The sequence below is a fragment of the Paramacrobiotus metropolitanus genome, unplaced genomic scaffold (genome assembly GCF_019649055.1).
Source record: "Paramacrobiotus metropolitanus isolate TYO unplaced genomic scaffold, Prichtersi_v1.0 Parri_scaffold0000078, whole genome shotgun sequence".
NCBI lineage: Eukaryota > Metazoa > Tardigrada > Eutardigrada > Parachela > Macrobiotidae > Paramacrobiotus > Paramacrobiotus metropolitanus.
This window is the reverse complement of record NW_026570298.1, coordinates 570,419-586,775: the sequence shown is the minus strand read 5'-3', so window position 1 is coordinate 586,775 and position 16,357 is coordinate 570,419. Positions and strand designations below refer to the sequence as shown.

At 39.7% G+C, this 16,357-nt stretch overlaps 2 protein-coding genes across 2 annotated transcripts; both read left to right on the top strand.

Moving 5' to 3' along the window:
- Window positions 1–2,063: 2,063 nt before the first annotated feature.
- Window positions 2,064–12,337, top strand: LOC129595445 (ras-specific guanine nucleotide-releasing factor RalGPS1-like). The gene is made up of 6 exons (XM_055492457.1): window positions 2,064–2,367; window positions 2,631–2,946; window positions 3,793–4,102; window positions 6,604–6,871; window positions 10,163–10,515; window positions 11,378–12,337. Exons 2-6 carry the CDS (start codon window positions 2,774–2,776, stop codon window positions 11,900–11,902), a joined length of 1,629 nt encoding a protein of 542 aa, XP_055348432.1. The 5' UTR covers window positions 2,064–2,367; window positions 2,631–2,773; the 3' UTR covers window positions 11,903–12,337.
- A 769-nt stretch (window positions 12,338–13,106) lies between these two features.
- On the top strand, window positions 13,107–15,552 carry LOC129595446 (28 kDa heat- and acid-stable phosphoprotein-like). The gene is made up of 6 exons (XM_055492458.1): window positions 13,107–13,317; window positions 13,430–13,584; window positions 13,657–13,752; window positions 14,042–14,163; window positions 14,455–14,606; window positions 15,210–15,552. The coding sequence occupies exons 1-6, from the start codon at window positions 13,308–13,310 to the stop codon at window positions 15,320–15,322; spliced, it is 648 nt and encodes a 215-aa protein (XP_055348433.1). The 5' UTR covers window positions 13,107–13,307; the 3' UTR covers window positions 15,323–15,552.
- Window positions 15,553–16,357: the final 805 nt, after the last annotated feature.

Sequence of the window (16,357 nt, the reverse complement as noted above, 5' to 3'; positions counted from 1 at the left end):
GTGTTCCTTTCATTATGGCTACACCGGTGACATGGGTGTAGTTTTTCGATCTATTTGGGCCTTTGTAAAACACTGCAGTCGTGCAAAGAAAGTCGGTGTGATACTGGATACTGAAGAGGAAAATACACATTTCACTGATGCCAGTTAAATCGGAACCATGCGTTCATCTGCGTATGAGTTGTCTAGTTCCAACGTGGATTTTCTAGGGTAGAATTTCGGAATGCCTGAACTATTCTGGTGTATAGCAATACGTTATTTTGACATGCATTGTTCATCCTGGACACAGCATTCTTGTCCTGGGAAACAAGCAATTAAGTGTTCCAGTTCAATAATTTTTTCTGAGCGCAGATAGACTGGAGAGTGAGGTGAGTCATCCGCTAATACTGTCGCAGGACAATAAGAATGCAAGCCTGCTGCCCTACCTGTATGATTGTTGTTGGAATACCGACCGTCTAGCTTTGCGATACATGTACTGAGTGCGATATATGTACTGATGTTCAGCATCTCTATGTACAGCGATACATGTACTGATGTACAGCATCTTCACTACTCAAATGGGAATCCGACAGAGAATCGGCAGCTGAACAGACAGGATTGAGGCTAACCTTTAGTGTCCTTTACTTTCCATCTTTCCCCGTTAGAGGATAGACAGACGCAAAAGCTCAGAACAGACAGAATCATTCTGACCTTTCACTTAGATGGTTCTGACCTTTCAGTTACACGCTGGATCCTATACTAATATAATATATAGACAGACTACGTCTGCCATATGTTATATTAGGCTTGCCCGTTTCAACCGTGCAGCGCCTACGTAAAAATGTGCAAGAGTGCCTGTGTACATGTTTGGCTGCTCACTCAGGCAATCAATCAACAAATGTGGAAACGGTCGAATAAAAACTCGCCCTCGTAGACCGTAGAGCGCATGTCTTCGCTGATCAGTTAGTTAAAAGCAGAAACTGCGCCACTGCGGGGTGGTGACAGAAGTTCCGATTGACAGCATTGTCGCTTTTATTACAGTGCATCCGGTCTACAGTAGTTTATGGCTTAGCTGCAGTAAAACACCATAAAAAAGCTTAGCTGCAGTAAAACACTTTACACGTGCTACTTGTAATTATGATTTAATGACTGTAACAGTCATTAAATCATAATTACAAGTAGCACGTAAAGTGGTAATAGTACAAGTACATTAGTAGTATGTATATATCGAATATTTGTATATTATATCTATATAGATAGAAGTATACTTATATGTACTGTATATAGGCAGCAGAATTACATGTATAAACGTGTACCACCGTTTGCGGTTACCAGTGCTGCTGATGTCAGCCAGGTGGCAGCTGCTTGGTGCTAAGTGGTTTATTTACGTACATTACGTACATAAGAAATTCGAAATACTGTAAACATGTACGGTACATGCTTACAGTATTTCGAATTTCTAATCCTTTGACCACTTCGAATCGTGATTGAAGAAGAGAAGTGGTGTGCATATTAGGAAAATAAAAGTAAGTACAAGTACCTTCTAACCGTTTTTCCTAGCCCAGAATTATAGCAATTTACAGCTTCGGTTAGAATTCAGCACATCAGTCAGACCCGGCCGGCCTTCGGGCTCCGTATCATTAATTCCCGTTTAGTAACTTTAGTTGTTCTATGGGGAATACTTTTTTGCTACGTATTGGCAATTTGCAGCGACACAAAAAGTGAAAATTATTTTAATCATGCCATTTAATCGTGAAATTGAAAATAATGCGTTGTGAAGATCGTAAATTTAACTGGCCATGTAATTAAACGGAAATTTATATTAAAGCAAATACCAGCATCAGCATACTGTATAAATTATACAGTATCAAAGTAATAAATGTTAACGTAGGTTAGCAGAACTTAAACAATAAAAGTTATCCCGGATATGACTCACCGCCGAGTCGCCGACGACTGCCTCATTCACCAGATGACTAGGCAATGACACGAGTCGAGTCACGGTGTGATTGCAGCCTCTGTCTTGCTGACCGCCGCTGATGCGGGCTGTCTGTACAATCGAACGTTGCTTTCTTTTGGCCCAGGCATTTGAAAATTTTGAAAATGAAAAGACCGACAGATTCTCAATAGATTTCTCACGTTGCAGAATAATAGCCTTCGCAATAAATCACACTGCATCCAATTTCGGAATATTTCTCCCAAAAGTCATGCCGTAAGCCGTTGTTGCTGCAACATCTTCCGAATCTTGCCAATTGGAAATTTCCCATCTCCATGTGATTTTTTAATCCTATTAATTTTATTCTTTGCTGCTACTGCCTGCTAAAAATCTTACCAGCGTAGCGCATCTGCGCGTTTCCCTGTGGGGACTGCGGCCTGCCAAAGCACCTTCATACGGTACGTAACGGGAAACGCTAAACATCCGCCGTAAACTATTTATTACCCCATTAATTTCCGATTTATTTTTGAACATTCGCTCTCTAAACTGTTTCTTGTCCATTTTATTATTGATTTAACCATTAAAATGTATCATCTGTCCAGTTAGTTTCGAGAGGGTAGTAAATCTGTTAAATGGCAGACTGGAGAGAAACACGAAGAAGATGGTGATGGTGGTTATCAGTACACACAGTGACACAAGTAAACAGTCTGGTTAAATTTAGGTCAAACTGCACGATTCGCTGTCGACACACACTGCACAGTCTGCCAGATTGGGGTTGTTTATTATGATGGTGGTGCGCTGTGTGCTGGATTATATTTTGCCATGAGAATCTGTCGTGTTTGATTATGAGTGGCTAATAGCACTATGTCTTCCACAACAATGTCTCCTCCGCGACGTTTATCATCCCATCACATGCAGCATCCGCAGCATGCCAGACGGAATTCGGTCCTCACGGTCTGCTCACCCGATTTCCACTTTTCCACACTGCCGAAAGCCACACTGAAATCCACCATGTCGGTGCATATGGCCCGCAAACGGTGAGGCTGACTTTTACGCAAATTGAATTTGGTCTTAGAATCTTAATGACTTAATCCCCGTTTTCACGTGCCTGACACCATTCTCATGGAATTTGTCTGTCGTCGTTTCGTTAAATTCCTGACTTTCCCGTAAACATTTTTCCGCTGTGTGTGCTAATACAGCAGCGGGAACAGGAAAGCAACGATTTTATTTTTTTTATTTTTTATTGCGTCAATAAATTATTAGTATTTACAGCCTGTTTTCTGGTTATCGGTAGAGTCCTTCAATATTTCAGTAAATAAATTTAATTCAGGTTCGTTTTTTTTCGCTTTCTCGGCCGCACGGCTGCACTGCTGGTCGCTGTGCATCTTCTGCAATATTTTTTCTGATTTATGTGTGATTTTTTTTAAATATTGCAGCATTTATTTTTTGCAAAATCGTATTAATTTTTTACAATTTTTCGGCATTTTTAAGATGATTTTATCTTAATGGATTATTGGGAACTGGGATGAGATTAATTTTTAATGTTCTTACCGCTTACAATCTTACCGCTTACAATCTTACGTAGCCTGTTTAATTCGCGATCAGTTCCGTACGCGTATTTATTTTATTTTCTCCATTATTTCGCAATTTTTTCTTACTTTGGTTCTATTTCAATTACTGTTCAAACTTTTGTAATTTGCAGTTGCAGTAGCGCTATTTATTCAAATTAATTTTAGCCGTAAGGGCTACAATTTTGGCCGTTAATTGGCAATTTGGCATTATAAAATCCTGTGCGATTTGGAGCAGCAGCTGCACATAAAATTGCACCAGATTGTGCAATTATTTCTGCTCCATATTTATGATCGATCCTTCCGCTGAAATAGATCGATGCTGGTGGACGAGCAGCCTGACATGTCCCCCCCGGGCTCCCCGCCCCCCGCCGCGCGGCCCCCTTCCGGCAGTCCCGTGGAGAGGGCCGAGGGGGTCCTGCGTTGGAAGGTGGAGGAGCTGGCGTCGGAGCTGACGCTGATCGCGCACGGCCTCTTCCAGCATCTGCAGGCGTGCGACCTGAAAGCCCTGACCTGGTACAATCCCCGCCTGAAGCACACCGCGCAGGCGCAGCGCGTCAACGAGATCACCCGCCGCTTCAATTACGACGGCCAGTGGACGGTGCAGGAAATACTCCGCTGTGAGGTAACGTGTTTATCCTTATTATTTCGCCTGAATTTGAATCCTTCTACTTATTAAAATAATTGGAATTCTTCTTACATTTAAATCACAATTTAATTCACTGAAATAAAGATATAGTATTTAAAATCATTTTAAATTAAGGCGTGCAGTTAGTGTGTAACTGTGCGTTCATCGGAATTCGCTTTCTCTCTTGATTTCAAATAATTTAATTTTAATTTAGAATTTATTTCGTTTAACTTTTCTGGCCGAAATTTTTTCAGTTAAATTTTTCAGTACGTTTAAAGCGCCGTAATTAAAATTATTTGATTTGAATTGCATTTGATCGAAAATTCGTGACTGTGTACTTTGTTCGTGTCATTTAAATGATGCAGAATAATTTCGAGTTACGTCTTTATTAATTTTAGTCTAAAATAATTCCATATTAAATTTTCTTTTTATTATGTACTTGATTTTAAAAAGGGGGTTATTGAAAATTAATTATTTTAATTAAATGGCATTTCTATCGCCAGCCCACCAACGCTTTACTGTATGTGTATGATTTAGAAAATTTTATATTTAAATCATTTAATTTGTATTTAATTTATTTTTAGAATTCACTGTATGCGTGTCATATAAACGATTTAAAATAATTCATATTTAAATCACTGAATTTTGTTTATTTTATTTTGAAGTATGACAGTTTAAATGAAATGCCGTTTTTTATGGAAAATGCACGAGTGGTGTGTCTAAAGTGGCAGCGATTATCGGTTGTTGATTTTGTGTACAGTACACGGAGCACTTTGCATGCATAATACTGCACTATCCGGTGCATATCAGGCGGTTTGAGGATGGGCACTTTGGAGTTTGGACCGCACTGTGGCGGACAGCTTTATCGGGGGGATGAATTTTCTAGTAAATATTTTGTTGGGTTGGGTATTCGGTGGAACGTGATAGTGATGGCTATTCGAGATTACTCGGGTTAGATTTCATTGAAATTTACATGATGGCCAGCGTTTCCGGGAAGTTTATCATTCAGATATTCTGTAAACGTCTTGATTTCACTGAAGGATGGGTTTCCAAGTCTTGTGCCCAGTTTAGACTTTAAAATAGATTTTAATACACATAAATATGTAATAAAAAATGCAGTTTTCCGGCGGGAAGTTTTCCAGTTAATTTCTTTTTAAAAATAAATCATACGATTATTTTTTCTAAATTAAATGGTCATTATTTAATTTTAATGAATTAAATTTTAAAAATGAATCATACCATCCATACGATTATTGTTTTTCTAAATAGTGGTCCTTATTTAATTTTGATGATTTAAATTTTTTAAAATGAATCCTACGAATTACGAATATTTTTTCTAAATTAAATGGTGCTTAATTAATTTGGATGAATTTTAATTTTAAAAATAAGTCATGCGATTATTTCCCAAATTAAATGGGGCTTATTTAATTTTGATGAGTTAGTTTTGAATTTTACTCTCAAAAAATTTAAAGTTGCACCGGTTATTGGAAAAAGTGGGTCAAACCGCTAAAACAGTAATTGATGCGAATTTTCCTTGTAACTTGTGACAAAATAAATTCTTTGTGAGAGGTCTCGCGTAACTGTTAGTCGAGCAGAGCAGTAGCGCGTATTTATTTTATCAGGCCCGGTTATCTAAAACGCACAGCTGGCGAGTTTTTTTGCATAACTTCAACCGATAACAAACCCCATCATTCCACTGTTGTTGACATAGCCGGGCGAGTAGCCGCTCTGCCGCTGACCGCATTCTTTGCACACACCTTCACCAACGCACACATGACAGCCGGCTGGCATCTGTTTGTCTGCCGCGATTACGTGACAACATCTTCACATGTTTTCGTTTTCAGTCGACATAGTCGACAACAAATTTCGAATGGAAGCATACATATGTGAACAAAAATCGAATAATAATAATTATCAGTAAAATTGAACTTAATGTCGGCGAATTTGATTTAAAAATTTAAATATAAATACTAGAATAAATAAAAATGAAAATAAAATGTTGATAAATTACCAATACAACATAATTTGAAACTGGATAGAATCAAGAAACAGTTTGTGGTCAGAAAAAAATTAAAAGAATTACCAACTTAAATTCAAACAGTAATAAAGGGAAATGAACATGAATAAATGCCTAAATGAGTCGTTTGTAAAATGTGAAGCGTTTGACAGTGAAGCGTATGGTAAAATGTCGATAAAATGGAATAGAATGCCAGTTTCAGTATCAGTTATGATCAGATTTAGAAATAGTGTGAAATCTAAATGCGAATAAATTTGCAGTGAAAAAGGTATAATTAAAATACCGATAAATTATTTGTAAAATGTCATTAAAATGTCAATAAAAAATTGATAAAATAATAATTAAAAATAAAATCATTGATGAAATACCAATAAAGTATTTACAAAATGTCAGTAAAATATTCATAAAAAATTAGTAGAATATTGACACATGTTAACATGTTGTTTTTATTGACACATGTTAACATGTTGTTTTTTGACAGACACCGCGTCAGCGCGCCGACGTCATGGGCCATTTTGTCCGGTTGGCGGCGCGGCTGTTCGAGCTGAACAACTTCCACAGCAGCTACGCCATCTTCGCCGCCCTGGAGTCCTGTCCCATCGCCCGTTTATCACTCTCCCACCAGGCGCTGGCCAAACGCGACCGGCTGGTGTGGCAGCAACTGGGCCGCGTCTTCTGCTCCGAGGGGAATTGGCGCGCCTTCCGGGAGTACCAGGAGAGCGCCGGGTATCCGCGCATCCCGCATATCGGTAAGGGAAGACGTAGAATGATGTGGGTCAGGGGGTGGGTGGGGGGTAACGGGGGAAAATGGAGATTTTGAAGAGGAATAGGGTTGAGACTTAAATAAGCCACTTGAGCGCCGCGTTCTGGGTTGTGTCAATGTTTTCACGGGGGATCGGTGTCGGTGGCGGATGATTGGGGTTATTTTGGAGGGATTGGGTTGCATTAAGTGGTATTTTTTTCCGAAATTGCCCAGACTCATTTGCGATGATAGTTTGCTGATTCTTTGAGGGTTTGTTGAATTTTTCTCAAATTATTGATTTCTTCCCGAATTGAGTGTTTGCTGCTGGGTGCGTTGCTTTATTTTGCTACGATCAGTTTTTTTTCAGTTTTCTTCTGCGTTTTTTCTTCACGTTAATAATTTTACTTGAATGGTTTTTGAAAAATTTCAGCGGATTTTTTTAAAGAATTTTAGCCGATAATGAATTCGCAAAAAAATACAAAAGTGGATTTTTTATGGAATTTTACGCTTTCCCATTTTTTCTCGCTTTCCGATGATCGCTTTACGCGTGCAAGTTCATCTTGCCGCTACTGATTTTATTTGCTTCAAGAAACATTTCTTGGTACACTTATTGTACTTGTATGGGATTTTTATTAATAAATTAGTGTTAGATACGTTGAATTTTAGGTGATAAAATTTCTGCCGGTTATTTTGTTGCAGTTTTTATCGCTTAATTTATGGTTTTCATTTGCGTCGTTAGAACGCAGGTTTTTTGCTTGAACAACTGCGGTTTATTCTTTAAGTGAATTTTCCGGTAATGTCAGCGCCGCAACGGAAGTAGTAAATCCTAATATTTAGTTGAGTGCTATGTAAAAAATATTCCAAAGAAAATACTGATTTTTCCTCCGTGTCAATACTGTTTCAAAAGCCGGAATATTTGCGACAACTTGCAACGTTTGTTGTGGCACACCGAGGTATGTCAAGTGCTGGCGAGTGTGCAGTGGAAAATCGGCCCCGTTGAATTGGCCACGTGTACCGTGTGTCAACCGGGGATAAAGCCATTTGGCACTCGAGATTCCGCTGTTATGTCGCATGGATGATTTATTTGCCTGTGTACATTTGTGTAGCCAGGAGTGAAAGAGAGAAATAAATCGGTAGGGACGACCTGACACTCCACAGCAGGCACTTTAAATTCTCGAGATTGCTCTATTGACACTCGACTGTTGAATAAACGCTGCACAGACCAAGGTAAGCCAATCTCCACCGTGACAACACGCATTCTCTCGGCTGTCTGACACATTTGTCTCCTGATTGACACAGAAGAAAGGCTGGGTGCATTTCGAACTTTCGATTAAAAAGGGAAAATTAATGGCAATTTTTTCGCCGGCAGGAAAAATTGGGTCAAAATTCCTGGCTCGATTAATTTAATTTGGTGAAATTAAATAACAGAAAGTGCTGAATGACTGCGGTGCTGTGCGTTAAAAAAAGCCAAAAGGACAGGCATTTTTGAAAACGACTTAAACTGGAAAATTTTTTCGAATTAGTACGAAATAAAACGAAGAATAATACGATAATTAGTTAAATTAATTGCAATTTTTCGCCTGCAATAAAAATTGGGTCAAAATTGCTGGCTAGATTAATCTAATTTACGAAATTAAAATTACGGAGCACTGAATGATTGTGTAGCTGTGCGTAGAACACCTGAACAGGTGTTTTTGAAGATTACTTAAACTGGAAAATTATTTCGGATTAAAAAGAAAAATGAGTGAATTATTTGCGATTTTTTTCCGGTAATAAAATTGCTCAGAATTCCTGGCAAGATTATTTTAATTGGCAAAATTAATTTACAGAGCACTGAATGATTACGTAGCTGTGCGTAGGAGAAATATGGGACAAGTGGTTTTGAAATTACGTACACTGAAAAATTGTTTCGGATTAAAAAGAAAATCAGTAAAATAAGTAATTGGAATATTCTACCGATAATAAAAACGGGTTAAAATTAATTTCAAGAATAATTTAATTCCATAAAATTCAGTTACAGTGGAACGGTTAAATTATGCTACTTTGTGAAAAATTATAAAAGCGTTTTTGATTAAAAGAGAAATTCAATAGTAAATTAGGTGTAATTTTCGCTGCAATTCCAGATGAGGCATAAAATCAAAAATGATTTTTATAGAGTAATTTAATTGCTGGAATTGAATTATCATTTGACGACAGTGTAGCTTTTCATAACCTGATGGTGTTATTTAAGGCCGTCGTTTATCCGTTTGTGCGCCGGCTTTGTGTTATTGCCAAGAATCGGCTATTATGTCCGATTATAATCCGTGCATACCATGCGTGCTTGCTCCTATTGATACACGATCGCCGTTCACAAGAGTGAACCGAGTGATTCAGTGTGTGACTGTGCCGAGACAGACGCTTTTGAAATTGGATTCTGTCGGCTGCGCTCTTTCACCTATCTGATCGTGTCTCTTTAGCAATTCTGAATTTTGATAGCCGTTGCAGCAGTAATCAATTGGATTTTCTCCCATCATATGTAGTCGTGTGAATTTTCGATTAGTCAGATTTGAAAATGTATTAGCCCCTTTTGCCTCCGGTTAGTTAATTCCGGTGTAAAATTTTTCTATGCGCACGTTGTGCTATTTAAATTTTGATATTAATAACTGCTTGTGGTGGCTGCTTTTGCATCATTAATGTACATAATAAATTCGCATTTTGCGCCACATTCGCTAATTAACGATCACCTCTGTAAATTAATTTCGACGGCAACAGCATCGAGGAAAATATTTAAATTAACTACGTCTATTTTCAAGGTTTATTTATGACATCTGCTGCTAAAATTTTTTCTTTTATTTTAAGTCAAAAAATTAAAGTACAAAATGTTTATGAAAAGATTAAAACCAAAAACAATTTTTTCAAGTTTGATCTTGCATTATCAGATAAATATTCACACGGCTGAAAATTGTTTTTGTTTTTACTGAACAAATATTGACAAGTATAAGAAAAATATTTCTGATTGTTGTGGATTAGTTTTCTTAATAGGAATTATAAAAGCAAGGATATGAAGGTAGAAAATGCAATAAAAATGAAAACAGAAAACCAATAAAAATGAACGAATAATTATAAATTCCTAAGATAATATTTCGGCGAAGACTACTCTAACGGCATCAACTACATACGTATGTCGAGTGGATAATTAGCAGATTCCTTTGGTCGCCTGGGTGGGTGATTAAATCGTGATGATTCCGCGAAACACGCGGTTAAATCCACGTATTCTGCCGCTGTCAACATGTTGATTATCCTCTTTCTCTATCGACAGGCTTCTACAAGACGGATCTAATCCACGCCTACCACGCCTACAGCAACCCGGCGGAGCGCGACCGGCGCATGGCGGCCATCGAGGGCCGCGTCTTCGAGCTCTTCGCCCGCTCCAACTACGGCTTCCTGGAGCAGCGTCCGCCCGCGGGCGACTACCTCAACAGTCTGCGCTATCTGGACGAACTGCAGCGCTTCGTGGATGAAGAGAACATCAAACGGTCACGCCAGCTGGAGCCGGAACGGGAGACGACGGTCGGCGGGGAGGGGAAAGGGGAGGAGAAGGGGGAACGATGTCTGGACGAGGAGGAGGCCGATGCGGAGAAGGTCAACCTGATTGATGACAGTCTGATTGAGGTGAGGATTAAATCGGAATAAAAGAAATATTTTTGTATTAACCGCTGTTGCACCAAGTTTCATGGTGCGTTACATGAAGCGATTGGTATCGTAGTGTAACGGCTGACAGATTCAATACAGCCGTTTCCCGGCCTTGCGGCTAGATAGCGAAATTTGGTTAAGAAGCCTTTCAGTATTGCAAAAATATGGTTTTCTTTATTTTTTTTTGTGGGATTGTCAGTTTCTTATATCGCATGCACTGACGACCGTGTAGCTGGTCTTTGTGACTTTTTGTGGTGGGTAATTTGAACTAATTCCTAGTGGTTGGATTAGATTACAAATCGTGTACTGCGTAGTGCGTGCTAGTAGTCAACGGTTTTGTTTGTATTGTGAATGATTAGAAAAATTAATTATCTATTATTTGCAGTTTTAATTTTTCGTGTTTCAGTTTTCTGTGTTTCAGAATGTTATTCGGCTGGCATCAGCCTGTCAGTTATTATAATTGCGCTTATTTTCTGTTGTGTTGTGTTTCTGTTATTTTGTTTGCGATTAGGCCGTTGCAGTATTTGGGTGCAGGAATGTTATTATATTTTTTATAGAATAAAAACAGAAAATAAATAACCCCAAATGTGACAAAAAGTCGGATAAATGCCTTTTTCAGTAGAATGTACCGATGGATTAATCCTCGGCGCAGAGCTCCCTCCGCCTGAGCCAGAATCATATAATTCAGAATAATTGTTTGCAAAATAGCGTTTTTTGTCAACACCTTTGCTGCGTTTTTTATAAAATAAAAATATTATAATTCAGAAAAATAAATAAATGTAAAAAATGTAAACATGGAAAAAAATCTGAGTTTATTGTAAATGTAATTGTCTCTGCGTAGGATGTACCGATGGACGAATCCTCGGCGCAGAACTCCTTCCGTCTGAGCCTGTCGGACTCTAGCACCTCCTACTCCAGCTCGCTGACCACGTTAGGCTCGCTCCAACACTACTTCACCTTCCAGTCCGTCATCGAGCGCAAATCCATTTTAAAAGAGTCCCGTTTCCTCTTCCTACCGCGCTGGAAGCGCTACTGGATGGCCGTGTGGGGCGTCCATCTCATCACCTTCAAGCCCAAACACGGCCTACTACGCTGCACCGAACGCCAGCATTTTCAGGCCGTCCCCAGCAGTGTGCACGTGATTACGCAGTGGCGGTTGTTAATCCGCAAGGATCCGGTGGACAGCGACGGGAAGAACCGGAAGAAACAGCCGGAAGGGGAATTCACGCTGCGCTCGGCGGACAACGCGTTCGTCTTCAAGTTCCGCACGCGGACGGTGACGGAGTTCCGGGAATGGGTCAAGTATTTCCGCGGCGCCATTGGGAAGAGCGAGAGCGAGCCGAATCTGATGACCTTTGATGCGTGACGCTGATTTGTGGATTGTTTTGTTGGTGGACCAAAGAAATGGGGTTTTTTGTGCATTTTTTTGTTGGTTGATTATTCTTGTGTATAGGTATTTTTCTTCCATGCTCAAACGATGTGACTATTTGGGTGGAAAATGAGATTTTCCTTTTCCTTGCATTTTTTTGTACTGCTTCCTCTGCCTTTTTTTGTATGCCATTTATTGCGTTTTTTTTTACTCAATGATGCCGTATACTGCCGGATTTTTTTGGGAATTGTAGAGGATTTTTTTCGTAGCAGAGTTTTTTTGTGGTTGTTTTTTTTCGCTTCTTGGGTGGACGATGCGTGCCTTCGGTTTACAACGAAGAAATTTTGTGTTTATAGAAAATGGATGGTAGTACAATTGGATTTATTGTGTCCGTGAAATGGTCAACTCTTGATTTGTGAATATAAAAAAATTATAAAAATGATAGTTCATGGATGTTTGGGATTGTTAATTGAAAAACCGGTTTTTATGCTACGATCTGACAAAATATTGAAAATACAAAAAATATTCAAAAAACAGTATTCCATATATTCAGTATTCAAATATTCAAAAAATATTCAAACAGCTACAAAAATATTCAAAATTAACGCAAACGACGGCGAACAAAAAAACTCTTCCATGTCGAAACACTCAGGCTTAAAAAAATAAAATCATTGGAAATTCATCGGTCATCGCCGTGACGCCGTCCGCTGTTTTAGCCGCTGTGAGTCGTTTTCCATTACCGGACGGGAAAATGGAATTCCGTTAATGCACTTTAATTCCAAACCACGATAACGATATCAAGACTCAATTATTACGGTTAAAATGGAATTGGCCGGCGACGATGGTCTTGGTTTACGACTGTCCTCAGTGTGCTGTGTGGGCACTGGAAGTGGACAATGTCATCGTATAGTCCGCTGTAGCCTGTGGGACATTTTAATCCTTAATTTATCAACTTCTACTATGAGAAAAAATCGCAGGAAAATAAAAAGAATCCGAAATACCCACACCGCCGTGCGAATGCCCATTTGCCAGCACAGTGAGCGCCCACACGCTGGCTGGCGGCCGCTGGCGGCTGGCCACCCCACCGTATTCCAATTTCCGGCCCGCTGCTGGAAATGGCAGTCACATCCGCAATAAAGCGGAAGCTGCAGGCTTGTGTGACTCATTTACCCAAACCTCGATTTGTTGCCATTTCTCCAAGAGTCATTCCTAATTTCCAGCAATTTCATTTCGCAGTTATTTCCCTTTCACGCAGTGACACAAACCTTGACTTTTTACAAGTTATTGACTTATTCCCAAATTATTCTTTTTTGAGAAATTTTCTGTACTCAATCGTTCCAGTGGCAACTTGATTCCCGATCTCGTTAATTCATACTTTTTTATTTTCCGAGGAGAGTTTATAATGCCCAAAGGTATTTTTTGCTGAATTTATCCCAAAATGTTTCCATAACCTGGTGCTCCGTGGTCAGAAAAATTCGCAAAAATTATTCTGCGTGTGCATTACACTGTGGGGATGATTTGTAGGCAATCGAGAAGGCCCGAAACCCGCGGCGGTGGTGAAGGCCCAGCGAGGAGCCAAGAAGGGTACGCAGAAGGGGAAGGCGCGCCATTTCACCTCGCCCGAGGAGCTGGCGGCCGATGCGGCCCGTCTGGAGGAGGAGCGATTATCCGGACGACAAGTGCGTTGTTTTAACACATTCCTACACGTTCATAGTGTTTGCCACTGTTTTTATTCTGAACAAATTTGACAGCATCGTGAGGAGAACGAAGAGAAGAAATCCGGATCGGAGTCCAGTTCGGACAGCAGCGGATCGTCCAGCTCATCCGATTCCGACGATGAAGACGAGGTAAAATTTTTAAAATTATTTTTCTTACGTAAATCTTTGGGAGGGAAAGTTTGGAATGTTGGAAACGGCGTGGAATGTTCCGCAAATAAAGATAGCTGCTGATTTGTGCCTGGTGCCTGTTAATCTTGGCGGGTCAAGGCACTTCCCGGTGTGAATGAACTCGCTATCGCCTACATAGTACAGGGAGTTATGCATTGGTGGCCTGTTTGTGTCTCTACTCTTTTTATTGATTTTTCCGCAATCGTGTGACGCTGCTTCCGGGAGGTTAATTGTTTGGCGGTGCGTGTAGAAAACGAAGGGAGTGGAAGGCCTGATTGAGATCGAGAATCCCAACCGTGTCGTGGCCAAATCCAAGAAGATCGCCGATATCACGCTGGAGAGCGCGGCGCCCCAATTAAGTCGCCGTGAACGGTGCGTTTTTTATTCGTAAATAATATTCAGTATAATAGTGGATTTTTTATTCTTTTATTCGGAAATAATTCAAAAAAATATTTAAATACCGCAAGTAATCATATATAATATAATTATTATTTCCAGATGGTATTGTTTTTATTTTATCAGAAATAGTGGCGTTTTTATTTTCTGGCAGCGTATTTTTTTGCTGCCACCGTTGGATTCATTGGATTTATTTGAATTATTTTTCGTGCATTTTCGATGTTAATAATTTCATTAAAATGTTATATTTGTGCTGGTTGGGTTTAGGGAGGAGATTGAGAAGGAGAAGAACCGTCAGCTGCAGGAGAAATTACGCGCCGAGGGCAAAACGGAGCAGGCCCGCGCCGATCTGGCCCGACTGGCGCTCATCCGGCAGGAGCGCGAGCAGGCGGCCAAACGTCGGGAAGCCGAAGCCAAAGGTATCACAGACTCGCAGTTAACTTTTAAAAAAATTACCCTGATTTCCATCATGACGCTTCATTGAAATCCGCTGGATTTCTGTTGGCATAATGGCAAAAGGCTCTTGGTTATTCCATTCACGCACCCAATAATCGGGATTATTACTCATCTGCGTCACTCATCATTAGTCAGATCTTTGGCCTTTTTACTTTTTTCCCGCAAGTTATTCTTGACTGAATTTATTAATTTTTATTGTATATCCTAAATGGGATATACAACACAAAATGTATATCTTTTTTTTATTTTATGATTTATTCCCTTATTTTCTTAGGAATTTCTAAACGACCTAATATTCTACAGTATTTATTTGTATATTTTATTCCATATCCTTTTTTATTTCTGAATTTTAATTCCCGCAGAAATTTTTTAAAATGTTGATTTGTTTAGTTTTTCCATAACCTTTTTTGTTTCTGATTTACGCAGAACTTTTAAAAATGATCGTTTACTCCGTGCACCGGAATTTCTGCACCCGTATAAAATCGATACCGAGGGAAAATTTTAGTGTTTTTTTTATGTATTTTGGTGTAATACGAATTAACAAGCTTTTTTCGTACGTCTTGCAGTGAAGGAAGCGGCGCGTGTGACCAAGGTGGAGGCGACGCCCAGCATGAAGAAGGACGACCCGGCGCCGGGGACAGCAGTGGCCGGCGGGGACGCCAAAGCGGCCAAGAAGTGATGGACGACGGAGGGTGTTGTGGGCAGAGTTTTTATCGGGGAATGCGCGCCGGTCGGTGTGCGGTCCCCTCCCTCCTGCGTGTTCGGAAGCACTTTGTTTTGCCAATACTTTCCTTTTTTTTGATGCTACATGCGAGATGTGTTGCGGATGTAAAAACAATTACGGACTGCACTGCGGCGCTGGCAAATGGCATGGCTTTTACTTTTTTCAATAAATTCCCCAAAATCATCGCCTGGTTGCGTTTGCCGGTATTCTGTTAAGTAGCTGATATTGCTGCATTTAGTTTTTCTATTTTTTCACAATTCGCACAAACGTTTTTGTTAAAAGTCTTTATTTTCTCCCAGAACAAATATCTTTATCATTACTGCGAATGATTAACTAGCGAAATCTCTGTTAAATAATTCAATTTCTTGATTGCCGCTAAATTTTGAATTAAGAAAGAAATTTTCAAAAAATTATTATTATACGCATATACAGTAATAGTGAGAAATATTATGAGTTATCGCTCGGCTAAATTTTAACCAATATTTGGAGTTCCGCATGACAACAAAATTATAACGTGGCAAACGCTGACGGTAAAGCCTAGAAACCTTATTCCGATTTGTGAAGCCTACCGAACTTAATATCAATGGTTTGGTCTACTTTACTTTTTCTACAAATTATTTCTGGATTATTGTAATTTTTTATTTTAAATGGTTAACTTGGCTCGCCAAATTAAATGCCAATGTTTAAGAGTACTTGTAGACAAGCACCGCATTCTCTGTTTCTCGCTTCCAGTGAGATAATTCCAAAAAATACATTTTTTCTCAGATCCTTCCTGAAATTAGGATCGTACGTCGCTGTTGTCCGAAATGTAGTTTTCGCGTTAGCCTAACGTCACTCGATGGTAGTAAATAGAAACGCGGACGGAATGCCGGTGTTCCGCGCCGATTGTGTCATCCGCATCCCGAGTAGCGGGATGCTGGAAAGTGGAAATTCCTTGCAAGAAAAATGCCAGTCGCCGCTTCCTTCCGGTTGCGCGATAAAACGGCCATT

Coding starts and splice junctions, on each gene's coding strand:
- LOC129595445 (XM_055492457.1), top strand. CDS start 2,774: ATGTCTTCCACAACAATGTCTCCTCCGCGACGTTTATCATCCCATCAC. Junction 2,947..3,792: donor GTGCATATGGCCCGCAAACG/GTGAGGCTGACT, acceptor CCGCTGAAATAG/ATCGATGCTGGTGGACGAGC. Junction 6,872..10,162: donor TCCGCGCATCCCGCATATCG/GTAAGGGAAGAC, acceptor CTCTATCGACAG/GCTTCTACAAGACGGATCTA.
- LOC129595446 (XM_055492458.1), top strand. Junction 14,164..14,454: donor CAATTAAGTCGCCGTGAACG/GTGCGTTTTTTA, acceptor GGTTGGGTTTAG/GGAGGAGATTGAGAAGGAGA. Junction 14,607..15,209: donor TCGGGAAGCCGAAGCCAAAG/GTATCACAGACT, acceptor TACGTCTTGCAG/TGAAGGAAGCGGCGCGTGTG.